The sequence below is a fragment of the Chlamydotis macqueenii genome, chromosome Z, assembly GCF_036417535.1.
Source record: "Chlamydotis macqueenii isolate bChlMac1 chromosome Z, bChlMac1.mat, whole genome shotgun sequence".
NCBI lineage: Eukaryota > Metazoa > Chordata > Aves > Otidiformes > Otididae > Chlamydotis > Chlamydotis macqueenii.
The window spans coordinates 66,238,898-66,257,820 of NC_141593.1; the positions used below are offsets into that span (position 1 = coordinate 66,238,898).

Consider the following 18,923-nt stretch of genomic DNA (forward strand, 5'->3'; position numbering starts at 1 on the left):
ACTACTTCAGATAAAGTTGGACAGTTGCAGTAATACAGAAATTAAGTTTCATGCTCCACTGGTATATAGGCCCACCCATTTTATTTTCCAATACTTCAATCCTTATTTTGAGAGGCCATTCAGTTCAAAATGATCTGGTATTTGTGATAAATGTTACAGCACATGAGATTAGCCTTTCGTATCTTTAGGAAAAAATCTGCATGCTTGTTTCTATAAAGCCTTTTCTGTAAAAAACCCAAAGTAATATGCAAGTGTAATGGCATTATTTTTCAGAGTTACACTCTCCTCATACATTTCTACCAAATGTGGTATACCTGTAAGAGCATTGTATCAGTTTACACACAGTAACTAACTACTCTTGGAAGTAAGTTCAGCTTCACTACATCAATACTGGAGTGCTCTCTCAGTTAAAAGGCTACTTTAGTTCACATTCTAAACTAAACATTGGTAACTTAAGATTCCAAAGTCTAAACTTCAACTATTATAGTATTAAGACCAACACTATAGCACAGTGCATAATAGGGCGATCAAAACACAGCCTTAAGTCCATTCTTGAGGAAGTATATTTATGATAGCTGAAGAAATAATGGCAGGGGATTTGGTACTTGTCGTGGTTTTGTTAGTGAGGGGGGGCCTAAGGTGGCAGCTTCTGTAGGAAACTGCTAGAAGTCGCTCCCCTTTGTTCAGGGGACCCGGCCAGGCCTAGGGCGGACCCGCTGCTGGCCAAGGCCGAGCCAATTGGTAGCAGAATGTCCCGTGATAACGCCTCTGCGATAACGTATTTAAGAAGGGGAAAACAGAAAAAAAAAGAGAGAAGAGAAGATGTGAAGAAGCTGAGCAGGGGCAGAGGCACAGAGGGGGAGGCGCAGGCCTCATGGGCCTTGCAGGCCTCACCCTCTGGCCTCTCGCCAGGCAGCCGACTGGGCCCAACTCGGTCCGGCCCGGCTGCAAGAACTGGAGAGGAGATGAGTGAGAAGTGAATAAGATGTAAAAAAGATCCTGAGAGACATCTACCAGCCTGTTGTGAGGAACGGCTGCAGACGCCAAGGTCAGTGAAGAAGGAGGGGGAGCAGTAATGCAGCTCCTGGCCAAGATTCCCCTGCAGCCTGTGGTGACAACCATGGTGGAGCAGGTTGTCCCCCTGCAGCCCATGGAGGTCCACGGAGGAGCAGAGATCCACTTGGAGCCCGTGAAGGACCCCACACCGGGGGAGGTGGATGCCTGAAGGAGGCTGTGGCCCGTGGAGGGCCCGCTGGGACAGCTGTTCTGCAGGGACTGCACCCGTGGAAGAGATGACCCACGCCGGAGCAGTTCCACGAAGGACTGTGGCCCGTGGGAGGGACCCCATGATGGAGCAGGGGAGGAATGTGAAGGAGTTCTTCCCCCGACCATGAAGCAGCGGCGTAAAACAACGTATGATGAATTGACTGCAACCCCCATTCCCTCTTCCCCCCTGTGCGGGGGGGCGGGGAAGGTAGTAGATAATGTTAAGCTTGGGAAGAGGGAGGGGTGGATGGAGGTTATCTTGTTCTCTGTCTTATTATCCTGCTGTTTGTAGTAATAAATGAATAGTTTTCCCCAAGTCAAGTCTGTTTTGCCCGTGACGGTAATTTTAAGGATTTCTCCCTGTCCTTATCTCAAACGTCGAGCCATTTTTCCTTATATTTTCTCTCCCTGTTCTCTCGGAGGGTGGGGGGAGTGAGAGAGAGACTGCGTAGTCTGGTCCCAATCGTGGCTGAACTACAACAGTACTAGATAATCTTCGAGATCTCTTCCAACCCAAAACATTCTATGACTCTATGATAAATAAGGTTCAAGGACTAAGGTTTGAACCATGCACCAGCATGAGCAGAAACTACTAGGTACTTTAAAGATGGAGCCTGACAAATTCAGGAAGTGCACTATATGATGTAGCTGCTTGCAGCAGTGGGAAAAATGAACAACTCATGTCTCTGCCCACATGTACCTTAGAAAGGAACTTATCTTGTCCCCAAAGGCAATAGTTACAGAAAGAGGAAAATTAAATTCATTTTTCACAAGTGAAATCAGAATTTTGTCTTTTTAACTCAGATACTAACTCACTTATTTCTGCTATAAAAAAGTGAGAATACTCAAATTTTAAAGTTTGGTGGTCCCTTCCCATCATCTTTCAATAACCACACTCAACAAAATGTACTAAGTCATAGTTACACAAATGAATAAGTTTTATTTAAGGAAAGCACCACAACATGTATGTATGAAATGAACTATCAGTTTTCTACGGATAAGAGAGCACTAAAGGTGTATCACATGTTAAGAAAAACATTGGTCCTCAACATACTACTCTAACTTCAGACCTGTCTAATCACACCAACATAAAAAGTAGAGCAAATCATCAAGTCTGCTCATGTCACTTAGAGCCTAAGATGCCAACTCTGCTCTCCATCAGCACACTCAGAATTGCAGAATCAAAACTCCGAATTAGATACAAAAATGTCATTTTTGTGTGCTGTGATGATGAAAATAATTTAGGGAAGAGGCCAAGAGAAGGATGACAAAACATGTCTGACTGAACTCCTTCAAAAACTCCGTCTGCTTAAGAAAAGAAAGTTAGTACAGAGGAGACACCAGCAGGATGAAGCCGAAAGTGTACTCAATATAGCAAACAAACATTAAAACAGAGAAAAAAAGGTGCACATTTTTAAGAGGAAGGCAATGAGCAACAGGCACAATTTGCCAATCATCACAGGTAAGGTCTTAATCACAGAAATACTCTGTAATCAGGAAGAGAGTGTTTCCTTTACGATACTCAGATCAAACATCAGTTTCCTACTGATGGGAAACTCTAGCACTGGGGACAAGGGAGATGACTGCATAACCACAGATTTGTATTCTCTATTTTTGCTGCTGACTTCAGTTGTATTAAGGTGGCACGTATATCTTTGAATGAAGTTCTAGATGTTGCAGCTTCTTTTCGGCAGGCCTCACTGTAAAAACTGCTCCATGGGTGAGGACGTCTACAGTGAAACAGCTGGATTTTCACACTGGTTGCATATAGTTTCTGACTACAGTCCTCTACCACATTTTGAGTAGCAATGGAAAAACCTGGTGGTATACAGTTATTTCAAAATCTGTCCCTCTACTGTACAAATGTATTCAACTTCAATACAATTCAGTATCCCCATTTTACAAATGGATTACTGGGGCGTTTTGTGGTTTCACTGAAAATTACTCTTCAACGGCAGATTTAAAATCTTTAAGACTCAATTTTTATCCAGAGATATGAGTCACAAATTGAATGACCAGCATCTTTAGCTGACAGTACTAGGCAAATGTTCAAATAAACCCAAGACTCAAAGCAGGCACTATAAAAATGGTAGTAACTATCAATAAAACTTTACATACATCCACCCATCCGTAAAACAAAGTCAGGACAATAGGGTTGGTTGTTTGTTTGTTTTTTTAAAAAACAAAGCATGGGAGTCTGTAATGAAAGACAGTCATAACACATATGCACAGCTATGTTAAGCAGATGTGTTTCACAGTCAACTACAGTGCCTCTTACTAAATTTTAAGACCGGATTTTGCAACCTTAATGACAGTTTTGCAAGGTATCTTAGTCAGGTAGTCACAAGAAAATAACAATCACTGGATGGATCTTACCTATCTAGTGACAATACTAGAATGTAATGTCAAATCTGATTCTGCCTTAGTCTCACAGATACTGTAAGACCATCAGCAAACAGACAAACAAAATGAAAAGGAAAGCAGCAACGAAGTTTTTCACCAGTAGACAGGAATAATCTTACAGGCTTTGAAGTAGTATCACATGCGATGATTGTCGTAATATAAGGGCAAGGAAAGGGTTAGATTGGGTCAGGCAAACGGACAGTGCATTTAAAGAATCCTGTAAAAAGACTGACCAAACAGAATCCAATTTCCAAAGGAAAAATTTCTGAAAGTGTAAAAAAAACAAAGAGAAAATATCTATGTGTCTTTCTACCTTAGCCTCGAAAGAAAGTACTGTAAGACTAACAGATGGGAGACAGGTTGGGCCAAAGTCAAGTGGTTAAACCAAGTGGGATAGAGAGGCACTGAAGAGAGCCACAGAACATGCATTACATTTGCTGCCCAGCTCTCAGATGCCTCATAACTTTCCATAATAGTATCAGTAACTTAAGGAGGCAGAAAAAAAAAAAATAAATAAAATAAAATGGGGAGCAGTGTTTTAACTTTGTAAACTGGGAGTTGCAGCTTCTAGTTAGTGCTAGAAAAAGCAAGAGGAATAAGCCAAAAAGTCAGTACCCTCAGTTACCTCTCAGAGAGCATCTGGATATTAAGAGCATATTAAAAATAGAAAAAGAGACTGAGATTTAACTCTAAAAGGAAAATCTGAACAAATTATGTTCCTAAAGCCATCTTATTTGGTGAATATGCAAGATGAACTAGATTCTTTATCTAAGATTGGCTCTCTCCTGGAGAGTTAATTTCATCTGACTTCCCATTTATGCCTGTAAGGATAAAGTCCTATTTCCCTTCAGTAAACCCTACTTAGTGCATATGCCCAGAAAAGTGCTATTTTCAGACTTCTTTGTTTAATATTCAAACCAAAAACTCTCACATTTTTGATCTTTGAATTTGAAAAAAAAGGAAGACACACACCAAGAAGTACCAGTGTACTTCAAAAGGAGAAAACAAAATAAATGATACCAAATTGGTAGAGCAAGACTAGTGCTAAGAAGCAGCAACTTCAAAAGACTTGTCCCTAACTGAAGTTACTGCAGGTTTCATCTTTACGTGTATTTTAGCAGATAAGCAGCTAGCTTGAAAGCAAACAGAAAGAGACTGCATGACAAGCATTAGAAATAGCATTCAAGTTTCCAAAACCCTAGTATTTAGGGATTCACTTTGTGCAAAACGTATAAGTGGTGTTGTGCTCTGCCTCTCTCTGGGAAATTTGTGAGCACGAAGTTGCAGTAAAGATATGCACCAGTCTACGAGCACTTATATGGAAAAGTCATAGCTGACTGGCTCTTTTATCTAGCAGAAGAATATATAGCAAGATCCAACGGTGGGAAGATGAAGCTAGAGAGATTTTAATTAGAGATAAGGCATACATTTTTATTAATCATAAAAAATACCCCAGAAATTACTTGTCATTTCAAGCCTTGAAATCACAACCAGAGCCCTCTTACAAAAGCTCTTTTATATATTGAAGAAAAATTACAGTTTGTATTACACATGAAGTTACACAAGATAAGTATGGTACTCTTTCACAACCCTAAAAGATGCTATTTTGCATGTAGGAACAGAATAAATGTTTCAGATATTTTAAAACATTATCAAAATGTACCTTCTTCTAATCTTTATCATTTACACTTTCCTGGTAGATGATGGAAAGGATAAGAAGAAACTCATTTTAAAAAGTCCTCAAGAAGTAGTACCTTAAAACTGTAAACTATTAAAATAACTACTAACAAAGCTGTGTGAGTGAACATTAAATAGACTCAGTTGTGCTGTAGCTAGCTATTAAAATAAATCTCAGCAGGTACAGAATTGTGTCTTTACTACATCTTTCATCACTTGTGTTCTCTTTGCCATAGTCTGTGATAGCATCATATAACGCAAGTTGGTTCACAATTCATTGTGACAATGCCCGTAGGTACAACATGGTCTTTGTGACCTCTGTTTGTCACTGTGAGAATGACTAGTGGATCAGACACTAACAAGAAACTGAAAAATTCTTTCTGAGCTGTATTCCTCCTTATTTGGCATTTCTTCTGATGCCAGAAAGAAATTTTCCCCCATGATACACATACAGCACAGCAATTCTTTTCTTTTTTGTCATAACAATCATAGGATGCACGTGTTTCAGAGCATTTCTGTAGATTTGCTAGCCTTTAGCAGAGGGAATTCAGCATATTCATGTTACAAATAGACCCCTCAGAAAGAAGGTCAGTTTCTGAGAAAACTACTTTCAGAGTTTTTTCCATATGGCTTCAAACAGCCAGTCGAGATACAGAATTGACAGCTCTGTCAAGAATGTTAGGTACATAATTTCACTAGTTGCATTCCCACGCATCATTATATTAAGTAATGCTGTCTGAAGGCTATAAAAAACTTCTCTTGCTTGGCAACACAGGCCTCATCTTTTTTATTATATGTATTTTAAAGATATCTTGAATAGTTTTCCAAAACAAGAAGGCTATGCGGCATTTAGCTTGACCTGCCTTTAAAACATAGATTTGCAGAGTACCAAAAACACATAGAGAACACAATATAGAGAGAGGAGGAGAAAAGCAACAGAATTGATGAAAAATTGCCATGAGAATTTAGAGAGAACTCTAACAAAAAGCTCTCTCTTCTCTGAGGAGAGGAAAAAATACATTTTAAAAACTGCAGATTTATATCTGACTATTATCACTAGCCTATCATTCTACAGTTCAAATTAAGAATGCATTCAAACAAAAAACAGATACAAATACCATCATTCTAATTGACTAGGACTGTATTATACAGCAGAAATAATATAATAAAGGGACTGTCAAACAAGTAAAGATTCAGAGAACCAATTCATGCAATAGGAGAATATATGTAATTAATAACTCTATGCAGTTGAATAGTGGTTATAGTTCAGTGAAGAAAAACAAAAAGATGAAGCGAGAAAATAAACACTATTAAACAGTACAGCTTTAGTTTAACTCTACAGTTTTCATTCATTTCTCAAGACAATAATGACCTATCAACTAACCAGTCTGCACCAAAAAAAATTTCAAGGACCTATGTTCAAAAGAGAATATTTTTTTCTTTAACAATTAGAAGTTGTGTTCAATACGCCGCAGAAAAACTTCACCTCAGTGAAGAACATACTTGTTCTGTTGATCTAACAAACTCAGTTTGGCTTGTCACCCTAATGAAGCTACCAGCTAGTGCATTACCACCTACATCTCTTGCATGGAACTGACAGACCCAGAACGCAGAATACTAATTTTTACCAAGTTGTAGTTTGCAGGCAAGAAAATAATCTGGTTTAAGAGAAATAACATGTAAATACAAACAAAATATTTGTAAGAAATTACTTCTCATAATAATTAGTGGTCCGGAGTCTAAATCTGAGCACTGCTGCAAGCCAAAAGATGCAGTGGCCTACTCTCTCAAAAATGGTGATGAGCCAAATTAACTAGTAATACTATGAAATAATAATCCTGCACAGTCAGCTACCCACTAATTTTGGCCCTAAGTTAATCAGTCCTCAGTTCTTCCTTCATTTTGCCCAAAGGTTCCAATGTTTGCATGATGTGCAAACCATACCTCAAAATAAAGAAATAAAATTGTCAACCATTTTATATTGTCTTAAAAGAGAAATGAAAGATTAGTGCCTGGTCCTTCTTGTGTACGCTACAGAAAACAGACTTAGCAGCATTTCAATACTTTCAAAACATAAAACTTATAAGTACCAGATGCCAGGAGAGACTCAGAATTATTTTGCCACTTGGATTTTAGTAAAACACTTTAAAACAAAGATTAAATTCCAATTAGATCTTTCTTAGTTACACTGCAAACTCTATCTTTTACACAGTTTCCTTTAACATCCTCTCATGCTGGAAGAGAACTATCAGGATCTCAGTAATACTAATCATGACTCTGATTCTGCACTCAGATTCAGATGAGCAATCCCATGTATACATCGACTAAAGCTGTTATAAAGAAAATTCAGAGCTGGTAAGTGTACCAAAAAGCACATGACAAGGGAAAGCATGAAGTGATCACATCTAGTCTGAATTCTAAATCAGTATGTAGCCCTGCACACCACATGAACAGGTCAGTAAAAGCCCCTCCCAAATATGCAGTGACAACCAAAGAGCTCATATATATTTTTAAAAGAGTATGAAAGAAAAAGATCTGTATTCATAGAATGGTTTGGGCTGGAAGGGATCTTTGAAGATGACCTAGTCAGACCCTCCGGCCGTGGGCAGGGACATCTTTCACTAGATCACATTGTTCAAAGCCCCATCCAATCTGACTTCCAATGATGGGGCATCCACAGCTTCTCTGGGTAACCTCTTCCAGTGTCTCGCCACCCTCACTGTAAAAAATTTCTTCCTTATATCAAAACTATTCTCTTTCAGTTTAAAACCGTTGCCCCTTGTCCTGTCTCTACACATCCTGGTAAAAAGTCTCTCTCCATTTTTCTTACAAGCCCCCACTAAGTACTGAAAAACCACAGTAAGGTCTCCCCAGAGCCTTCTCTTCTCCTGGCTGAACAATCCCAACTCTCTCAGCATTTCTTCGTAGCAGATGTGTTTCAGCCCTTGCATCGCTTTCACGACCCTCCTCTGGACCTGCTACAACAGGTCTATGTCCTTCCTGTCCTGGGGACACCAGAGCTGGATGTAGTACTCCAGGTAGGGTCTCACAAGAGCACAGGGACAAGAATCACCTCCCTTGACCTGCTGGCCATCCTTTATTTTATAGAACCAAGGATACAACTGGCTTTCTGGGCTGCAAGTGCAAATTGCCAGCTCATGTCCTTTTTTTTTTTTTTTTTTCCACCATTATCCCCAAGTCCTTCTCTGCACAGCTGCTCTCAATTCTTTTATCCTCAAGTCTGTATTGATATCAAGGATTGCCTCAAGCCAGGAGCAGGGCCTTGCGCTTGGCTTTGTTGAACTTCATCAGGTTCATATAGGCCCACTCCTCAAGGTTGTGAAGGTTCCTCTGGATGGTATCCCTTCTCTCTAGCAAATCAACTGCACCACTGACCTAGGTGTTATCCACAAACTTGTTGAGGGTACACTCAATCTCACTGTGTCCTTGATGAAGACATTAAATAGTGTTCGTCCCAGTTCAGATCCCTGAAGGAGACTTCTATTATAAAGCCACCACACAAAGTATTAACACTCCAGGCAAGCCCATATAATGCTCTATTCATATTAATTTCTTCAAAAAAATTAACAAAAATATGTCAGAAACAGATAACTTGAAGGATGACAAACAGGAAACATCCATGGAATGAGAGTGAGAAATCACAGATTATGTAGCTCAAAATAAAAATAAGACAGACTACACTCTTCTTCAGTATTTCTTGTAATTTGTTCTGGTTTTGTTGGGTAAGGGGGGGCCCAAGGTGGTAGCTTCTGTAGGAAACTGCTAGAAGTCGCTCTCCTTTGTTCAGTGGACTCGGCCGGGCATAGAGCAGACTCGCTGCTGGCCAAGGCCGAGCCGAATGGTAGCAGAATGTCCCGTGATAACGCCTCTGCAATAACGTATTTAAGAAGGGGAAAACAGGAAAAAAAAAAAAAAAAAAGGAAAGAAGATGTGAAGCAGCTGAGCGGGGGCAGAGAGGGGGAGGCGCGAGCCTCATGGGCCTTGCAGGCCTCACCCTCTGGCCTCCCGCCAGGCAGTCAACTGGGCCCAACTTGGCCCAGCCTGGCTGCAAGAAGTGGAGAGGAGATGAGAAGTGAATAAGATGTAAAAAGGATCCTGAGAGGCATCTACCAGCCTGTTGTGAGAGGAACAGCTGCAGACGCCAAGGTCAGTGAAGAAGGAGGGGGAAGAGTAATGCGGCTCCTGGCCAAGATTCCCCTGCAGCCTGTGGTGACGACCATGGTGGAGCAGGTTGTCCCCCTGCAGCCCATGGAGGCCCACGGAGGAGCAGAGATCCACCTGCAGCCCGTGGAGGACCCCACGCCGGAGCAGGTGGAGGCCTGAAGGAGGCTGTGACCCGTGGAGGGCCTGCTGGGACAGCTGTTCTAGAGGGACTGCACCCCGTGGAATAGATGACCCACGCTGGAGCAGTTTCACAAAGGACTGTGGCCTGTGGGTGGGACCCCATGAAGGAGCAGGGGAGGAATGCGAGGAGTTCTTCCCCTGACCATGAAGCAGCGGCATGAAACAACACGTGATGAACTGACCGCAACCCCCATTCCCTCTTCCCCGCTGTGCCGCTTAGTGGGGGGAAGGTAGTAGAGATAATGTTAAGCCCAGGAAAAAGGAGGGGTAGGGGGAGGTTATCTTATTCCCTGTCTCATTCTCTGCTAGTTTTAGAAGTAAATGAGTATTTTTTCCCCAAGTCGAGTCTGTTTTGCCCGTGACGGTAACTTGAAGGGTTTCTCCCCATCCTTATCTCAAACCTCGAGCCGTTTTTTTTTCCTTATATGATCTCCCCCTATTCTCTCGGAGGCTGGGGGGAGCAAGAGAGAGACCGCGTAGTCTGGTCCCAATAAGGGCTGAACTACGACATAATTAAAAAGTGATATACGTTAAAATCATAAGATAATGGATATACTGTTTTAAAAACATCAATACATATAACTTTTTCTCAAGTGGTAGAAAATCATAAATCTGGCGAGTACATAGAACCTCCAGATTCATTAGAATATTTCACAAGTGATAAACGATAATCTTTGAGGGTATAAGACAGCTTCTAAGTCATGAGGTAAGCCAGAAGTTTTCATCAAACAGGTTAGCTACAGGATTCGACCCCTACACTTCTATCCAAGGCATCAAAAACAAGACACACAATGAACAGGTTTTCTGATCCAGTACAGTAACTCCTATACTTCTGAAATCTGAATCACTAAAACTAGAAGTTACACTTAACCAAAAAAAAAGCATCATTATGAATGGAACTTCAACAATATACAGAACATGAATAAATCAAGAGTCTTAAAAAAACTCAGCCATCCAAACAAAAAAAATTTCCAAAACCCCCCACCAAACACCAATCCTGAAGATTTCTAAGGAAAGTAAATGTCACTCCTATCTTCAAGAAGGAGGACCTGGGGAACTAAAGGGAAGGTGATGGAACAACTAATTCTGGAAACCATTTCCAGGCACATGAAGAACAAGAAAGTGACTTGAAGTATTCAGCATAGATTCACAATGGGGAAGTCATGCTTGACCAACTTGATAAACTTCTACAGTGAAACTGACTGCCTTGGCAGACAAAGTGAGAGCAGCGGATAGGGTTTACCTTGACTTCTGAGGCCTTTGACACTATGTCTCGTAAGATCCTCATAGACAAGCTGTCAATGTATGCAGATGATGTGGACAGAGAGGTGGACTGAAAACTGGCTGAATGGCCAAGCCCAGAGAGCAGTGATCAGAGGAACAAAGTCTAGTTGGAGGCCAATAACTAGCAGTGTACCTCAGGGGCAAATATTGGGTTCAGTCCTGTTTACCATCTTCAGTGATGATCTGGATCACGAGGCAGAGTTGTACCCTCAGCAAGTCTGCAGATGACCTAAAACCAGGAGGAATGGCTGATACACCAAAGGGTCACCTGCCATCCAGAGGGACCTGACAGTCTGGAGAAATAGGCTGACAAGAACCTCATGAATTTCAACAAGGGGAAAAGCCAAGTCCTGCAGCTGGGGAGGAACAACCCCAGGCACCAGTACTTGCTGGGGGCCACCCAGCTGGAATGCAGCTTGGCAGAAAAGAGGGCCTGGAGGTCCTGGTGGACACCAGCTTGAACATGAGCCAGCAATGTGCCCTTGCAGCAAAGAAGGCCAGTGGTATCCTGGGCTGCATTAAAGGGGGTGTTGCCAGCAGGCCAAGGGAGGTGATCCTTCCTCTCTACTCAGCACTGGCGAGGACGCACCTGGAGTGCTGGGTCCAGTGCTAGGCTCCTCAGCAGAGGAAAGACACAGAGGTACTGGAGAGAGTCCAGCAAAGGCCACAAAGATGATGAAGGGACTGGAGCACTCCCCTCTGAGGGAACACTGAGAGAGCCAGGACTGTTCAGCCTGAGAAGAGAGGGCTCAGGGGGATCTCACCAATGTATAGGAATACCTGAAGGCAGGGTATACGGAGGACGGAACCAGGCTCTTTTCAGTGGTGCCCGGTGACAGGACAAGAGGCAGTGGGCACAAACTGAAACACAGGAGGCTCTGCCTGAACACAGGAAAATACTTTTGCACTTTGAGGGTAATCGAGCACTGGCACCAGGTTGCCCAGGAAGGTGATGGAGTCTCCATCCTTTGAGATGTTCAGACGCTGTCTGGAACCAGTCCTGGGCAACTGGCTCTAGGTGGCCCTGCTTGAACAGAGAAGCTGGACCAGATGACCTCCAGAGGTCCCTTCCAACCTCAACCATTCTGTAATTATGTTGCTGACAATTATGACGATAGAATGGTCACTTTTTTTCATGTACCTAACATTGCTTCTGTGAGAGAACTGAACAATGCAAATCATTAACTTATACACAGCCATGTAAAGAAGTACCTATACAGAGCACACATTTATAGGGCCAATTGTTTTAAATGTCATACCCATATATATATGTTGCAGAATGTATTAATAACTGTATATACACCTCTTTTTTCAAAGAAGGAAGTTAATTTAAACTCGATCCATCTAAAAAACTGAATTGTAAATCTAATATAAAAAGTCAGCACACTGGTCTAAGTATTTTTCAGGATTTTAAGTTTTTTTTAACTTTAATTTGAGATGTTGATGAAAGTTACAACAGTTGGCTACTCTAACGATGATCACAAGTAAGAGAATATTTTGCCCACTATTTCTCAAGGTACAGAAAGATAATACAGCAAATATCTGCTGATACACAATTAGTTATAAAACACAGAAGGAAATAATGAAGTATCTCAAACCCTCAAACCCACAGTAAGTATCTCACAAAACGTACCATCCAACCAGCTTACAAAATTAAAGATAACAGGTGCTCAGATACAGTTTAAGTATAGAGATTCAACAGGCTGACGAGCTAAACCACTACAAGTGTCCACAAGCACATTTTAATCTTGCCCTATTGTAAAGTATTTTCATGAACATCTTCAAATAGTATGCAGGTTGCATCACTGTACATTACTAACAGTACACATATAGTCAGGTCCCACCAGTTAGAGCAGCTCAAATAACATGCAACATCTCTTTAAGACAACGGAACTCCACTGCCCTGATCACATTTACCTACTACCCAATAAGTACCCTTTTCATTTTCCAGTACCTTGGCTTGTCACAAACTTTGTATCTTGGTTTAAACTCCTTGCTTTAAAACAAACCTACACAACTTTATTCTCTCTTAGAATAAAAAAAACATTACCTTCTGAGGGGTCAAAATCCTTTGCCTGAACTTTTCAATCGTATCTTGACCTGCAGCTGCCCATGCACTGGCAAATGCTTCAGCTTTGTCTTGATCCAGGTGAATGCTTTGCAGCTGTTGTTGCAATGAAGCAGGCTTCAAATTATGATAGACTGCCTGTTAAAATGAAAAATAACTGCTGTTGTTGAGTACTGCTCTACAAGTTGTGCCAGATACATTCCACCACAGATGGCCAGAACATTCACGTAAGATTTTTTACCAACAGCTCTACTGTCAGACTGCAAGTATCCTGTCCATCTTAATCCTCTGACTGAGAAGACAGAAAAGTGTAACTCTCTCAATTGTACCTCAATATGCAATATTACAAATTACTCTTCTCAAGGTAGAGAAACTACAAAAAAAAAAAAAAAAAAAAGCATATACAACCTAGATCTGAGTATATGTCTATGTTTCCACTGTACATAATGCCAAAGCAACTATCACTGAAAGAAACCTAGGCTTTCAAGTCAATTGTGGCCATGAAGAAAGGACAGCTTTTCCAAATTCATGCTGTTCAAGCAAGCCTGAACTATGAGGTAATATTCTGAAAAGACAGGAAGAGTTTGTCAAAACAGGTAAGTTAGACATAACCTCTCTATTAAGCACCAGGTTTTATGGTAAACACTCTCTACAGAATGCTGGTCTCCATTTTCAATACAGGACTCCATCAGCACCAGGGTGAGGTAAAAAAAAAAAAAAAAAAAAAAGAAAAAAGAAACCACACATGCGGCAAAGACCATGCAGTAGACTTATTTTCTATAACATGTTCATGGACCAAGCAGCTGTTAAAAAAAGTTATGCTCTGACAGAACAAGTAGTTATTTTAAAAAGCACAGCTATCAGCAGGAACATAAAAGAGTCCTCATACAACATCTATTCCATCTGGGACTCTTACTTGGGCAGATACGAATATCCTTCTCTTCCTTTTTTTTTTTTTTTTTAATGCAAAAGGTGTAAGTCGTAGAGGAAATTGAACTGTTTTTTCTGTTCATCTTCAATAATTATCATATAAATGAAGCATTCTGGTGAAATCAGGACCAGGCAATAAAACAAGTAAGTTTGCTGTTTAGTGGAGATGAAAATTCCAAGTTTCAGTCTGGATGTGACCTCAAGCTTTGTTTTGATTTTCTGCTGGATAGGAGCCATGGGGAGGACTGTAGAATGTGTTAACAAAGTGAACTGATCATAAACTGACATGTGTAGGAAAGAACGACTCAAATCCCACAACAGACATCAGTATGCATGCCCTTGGCACAGACTACACTTACTATATTTGCATCAAATGGATGGATAACATCGCGGCTGTGACAATTTCTAAGAAAGTTAACATATTTACCACATAATACATTGGCGTTCCAGCCTCAGCAGTGGTAGACTGTAGAATCACAAAACCTTCTCTGTTTACAAGATATTTAGCTCTAAACCATGCAGTCACCCACTCATTGAGATACCAGAGCTACATCAGGTGCGCCTGTTCACCTAAGTACAGACTGCTTCTGTGCATGAAAATTTTCTGTAACGGACACTTCATGTAGCTCAAACAGTGCTCAACAATCTCATCTAATATTTTCCTTACAGGAATTTTAAAAAAGCATGCCTGGCTTGCTTATAATGAATAAGTAGAAAGGCTATATCTCGTAATTATTAACACTTCTCTCAGAGCCATGCAGAGCTCACTACCATCATCTATATTTACATTAGCTGGAAACTCACTCCACAAACGCGGTAAGTCCAGTCCAAATCAGAAAGGCATGCAAACAGAAGAAATAAAATCATGCCTCCAGAATATACATAATATACTACAGATATATGTTTTCATGAATTCATTTTAACTTCACTTTTACATTTTTGAGATGTACAATCAGATTAAAATATTTATTTATCAGTTCATAAGGACAGAAACAAGGTACCTGTTCCAAAATGAATGATATCGTTTCAAGAACTAGATGAAGATCCTGCTTTTCCAACGAAAAAGCTATTTGAAGTTTTTCTTCCTCCTCTTCACTGAAGCTACTTTCAGCCTGAAGCACAAAAACGGTTACTCCTAACATTCCATTTAGCGACCTAGAGAATACTTGTCAAAACAAAAACTTTCCCCCTGTTTTTATAAACATAGTTGCTGTCCAGTTGCTTCCAAATAGAAATAACAAAGTAAGGCTCTTTTCCAACATTAAAATACAACACAATTCCTCTCACTGAAAACCAAAATTAAAAGCCAACAGTATCACATCATAAATTATCAGGACTGCTTGAAATATATCACAAGAAAATGCTTTCTTTACACCCGAGAGACACTAAAGAAATATTTCTCTTTCAATTATCAGATCATCTCCAACGACCTCTTGGAAATAAAAAAAAAAGAAAAGTATGAAGTGTGTTACTTGAATCAGACCTCAAAGACAACAGAAGGCAAAGCTGTAATAAGTTAGCTGTGTGCTTCTTCCACTTGGATACTCTTCTGAAAACTACCCCCGCTGTTATAAAGGAAATAAAGGCCTAACATATGCTTATTTTAAAAGTCAGATTTGAATCTATAGCCTACTCTATTACTGAAGATTACTGAGAACATGCTCTACTTTTAAAATACAGCAGTTATATATATATAATACTACAGCAAATTAAATAGTAATTTAAATGCAGATATTCAAAGAATCATAGAATGGTTAGGTTGGAAGGGACCTTTAAAGGCCATCGAGTCCAACCCCCCTGCAAGGAGCAGGGACATCTCCAACCAGATCAGGCTGCTCAGAGCCCTGTCAAATATTGCCATCTTTTAAAATGCAATTACTAACAAATCTATGCTACAGACATCAAAACACCACATTAGATCACCTATGAATCCAAAACTGCAAAGCTACACCAAAAAAAGCAATTGAGCTTTTAGAATAAACAAAATGAGGCAATTACACAAAAACTTCAATGATCACAATGTCTGTAACAAGAGCATCAAAATGGAAACATTATTTGACTCATTAGCTGTTAGAAGGAAATGCAGGGCTCTGAGAATCTTCTTTGTTAAGGCAAACAAGTTTGTTTAATGTTTCCAACAATTTAACACACCCTAGAGTCACGTACTTTAGAAAGGCCAGCTGAACCCTCCATGAGGTTGGCTGAGTGCTCTAAATTAAAAAAGACCACTCCAGCTCACATAAATGCTGGATAAAACTGTGAAGAGCTACTAAACTACTATTGAGTAATAGTAAACTACTTACTATTTAGAGCTACTAAACTACTTATTGAGTAAAGGTTAGTGACACTTTCCAGCTACTGATGAGTTAATATCCATGTAAAACAATACAGGTAGAGAAAACAAATTCTGTATTTCTTTTTACATTTTTTCTAAACATGAAACAAGGGAATAAATAAAATCTGACATTGAAAAATAAAAAAACTCAACAAAATAATTTCTGTTTTAGCATTTACCTTACAGTTGCCTATACAATGTTTAGTGCCAAGTTTAGATTTAGTCTCCATTTGAGTTTTTGGCACTGTGCGATGAAATTGACTACTGATTTTTTTTTCTTTGTTTTTTCTTTATTATTTATTCTGCAATTAAAAAAAAAATGGCAATTCCATTAATAGCTTTGGTCAATGAACATACAGAACATACATATGTATGCATTTAGTCTTTCCTCTGCGAGGGAAAGAGCAGAGTACCTGGGGGAAAAAAACAAAAAAAAAAAAACGGAAAAAAGGAAGTTGGATCTCCTGTGAGAGCATCCTCAGAGACACCAGCACCTGGAGGCGATGGAAGCAGGTTACAACGAGCATTAGTGGTTCTCACGCCATTCACCGTCGGCCGTTCATCACTGCTTCGTGTTTCGTGCACCTAAAACAGTTCTGAACAATCAGCGACGACCGAAATTAAGATCAAAAGTACTTAAAAAAAAAAAAAAAAAAAAGGAAGAAGTTGTCCCTTAGTGAAACAGCGTCGCATCTGTCCCAAGAAGACGACTCGGCAGCACTCGGCTCCCGGCGGCGCCCTCTCCCTTCCCGCCGCACGGCACAACGGGCCAGGCTGCCCTCGCTGCCGGCTGCACGCGGCGGGAGGGGTGCGGGACCGGGCCGGTCGCTCTGCCTCGGACACACCGGTACCGCCTCTCGCTGGCCCATTCCTGCGGCTTCGCCCCGGAGCAGCGCGGCCAAAGCGCCGGCAGGACCCGGCCGGGCCCCGCACCCGCCAAGCCCCCGCTTCCGCCGCGCTTCGCCCGGTGGGCACCCCTGTCCCGTCGAACACGGCCCCCGTAGGCTCTCCCGCCCCGCCGCCCGCCCTACCGACCTTCAGGTGCAGCTTCTGGAGGAGGCGGGAGAGAAGCCGCGGGAACCGGCCCGGGTCCACGGCGTTGAGCAGCGACACGGCCCTGCGGATGCTGCGCGGAAGGAGAGGAGGCGGTCAGAGGACACCAGGCCCCGCCGCGCCCCGGCACCGCGGCGAGGCGAGGCCAAGGCCCTGCCCCCGAGCAGGCCAGGCCCTGCCCTGCCCGGCCGTGGCGAGAACCCGGGTACGGGCGGGAGCGACGCTGCCACCGGAGCAGCCGGTACCTGTCACTCTCCGGGACGACGGGCGCCGCCATGGCTGTGGCTGTGGCCCCGCCCCACGACGGCAGCCCGGCGGGGCCAACTACCGCCGCTCCGCCCTGCCGCCGCGCACGGCCGGGGCGCTTCCCGCTGAGGGCTCCGAATCACCCCCGCCCCGCCCCGCCCCGCCCCAGCCCCGCACGGCCCCGGGCGAAGGCAGAGCAGCCGCGGGGGGTTGGGGGCAGCGGGGAGGAGCAGGCCGGCAGCGCCTTCCGCACGGCTTTGCTGCCCCTCGACACCCTCCGTGGATGTTACCTTGAATGGATGTCCTGTCTGTGAAAGCTCTGGTTTCCGTCAGGTTTGGCTGAAGTTGAAAAAGGGGCTAAAAGACAACGGGACGAGGAAACAGCGCAATAGGCAGCATGACTGTGTAAATCTGGTTTTCCTAGGAACCCGAGTAAAAATATTAAAAATGTGCAAGAGACTTCTGAATGTGGCTGTGAAGATGTGACCCGAGGGGCTGGGTGTACGGTAATAAATTACGGTAGGCTCAAGAGGCAAGTGGCAAAAGGCTGCGAATTTTTGAGGCAATGTACAGAAATGTTCATAGACATACATGCTGAACTCTTGCGTCTGTTGAAGTGAGGGGAGTTTAGTCCTTAGCTTCAACAGGGCGAGGATTTCAGCCGGGACGTTTGAAAAGATAATGTCTATTTAAGTAGACTTGGCCTTAAGAACCACCTTCAGGAAAAAAAAAAAGTGACAAACCTGGCCATACTCCAACAGAATCTCTCTTTAAAGCAGAGAATTCCTGGCTGAAACTTTAACATCACTTGTACTATACCACTTAGCAGAAGTTGGACCCACAGTCACTGTTGTGAAAGGCAGCTACATATTTAAGCTATTGTTCTGAGGTGAAATATCATTACATTCAACTACTTCATCTGTTTTTCTGTACTGTTATAAAACATGAAAATACAATATTCTTTCAATAAATTTATTTGGCTGGAAAAGAAAAATGAGTGTTTCACTCCATACTGAAATAATGTAACTTCTTGTTCTAAGAAATCTCCCCCGAGAGCAGTGTTTTATAAAGTTTGTTCAGTCAAAATGAGCAAGGGTGACTGGAAATCTAAACAATTGCGTACTTATTTTAAAAAGTTCCAGCTGATATAGGTGTCAGATGTGTCACTCAGGTTTGCTGCCAGTTCTCTGGTTTTACAGTCATATGGACCTATTTTAAAGTGGTTTTTTTTTAATGCTTTGCGGCATCAAATGAATATTCAAAATGAATAGTCAAAACAATGAACATTAAAAACTC

The 18,923-nt window shown here is 41.8% G+C and overlaps 1 protein-coding gene across 2 annotated transcripts in view; it reads right to left on the reverse strand.

Annotated features, from left to right (window-relative positions):
- Nucleotides 1–17,663, reverse strand: part of COMMD10 (COMM domain containing 10) — a 127,027-nt gene extending 109,364 nt beyond the window's left edge. For both annotated transcript variants that reach the window (XM_086770970.1, XM_086770971.1), the window contains exons 1-4: nucleotides 17,627–17,663; nucleotides 17,364–17,454; nucleotides 14,995–15,105; nucleotides 13,046–13,201 (exon numbers count right to left, since the gene is read on the reverse strand). In XM_086770970.1, the coding sequence (XP_086627096.1) occupies nucleotides 13,046–13,201; nucleotides 14,995–15,105; nucleotides 17,364–17,454; nucleotides 17,627–17,658 (390 nt within the window). In that variant the 5' untranslated portion in view covers nucleotides 17,659–17,663. The remainder of the gene's footprint in view (nucleotides 1–13,045; nucleotides 13,202–14,994; nucleotides 15,106–17,363; nucleotides 17,455–17,626) is intronic.
- Nucleotides 17,664–18,923: the final 1,260 nt, after the last annotated feature.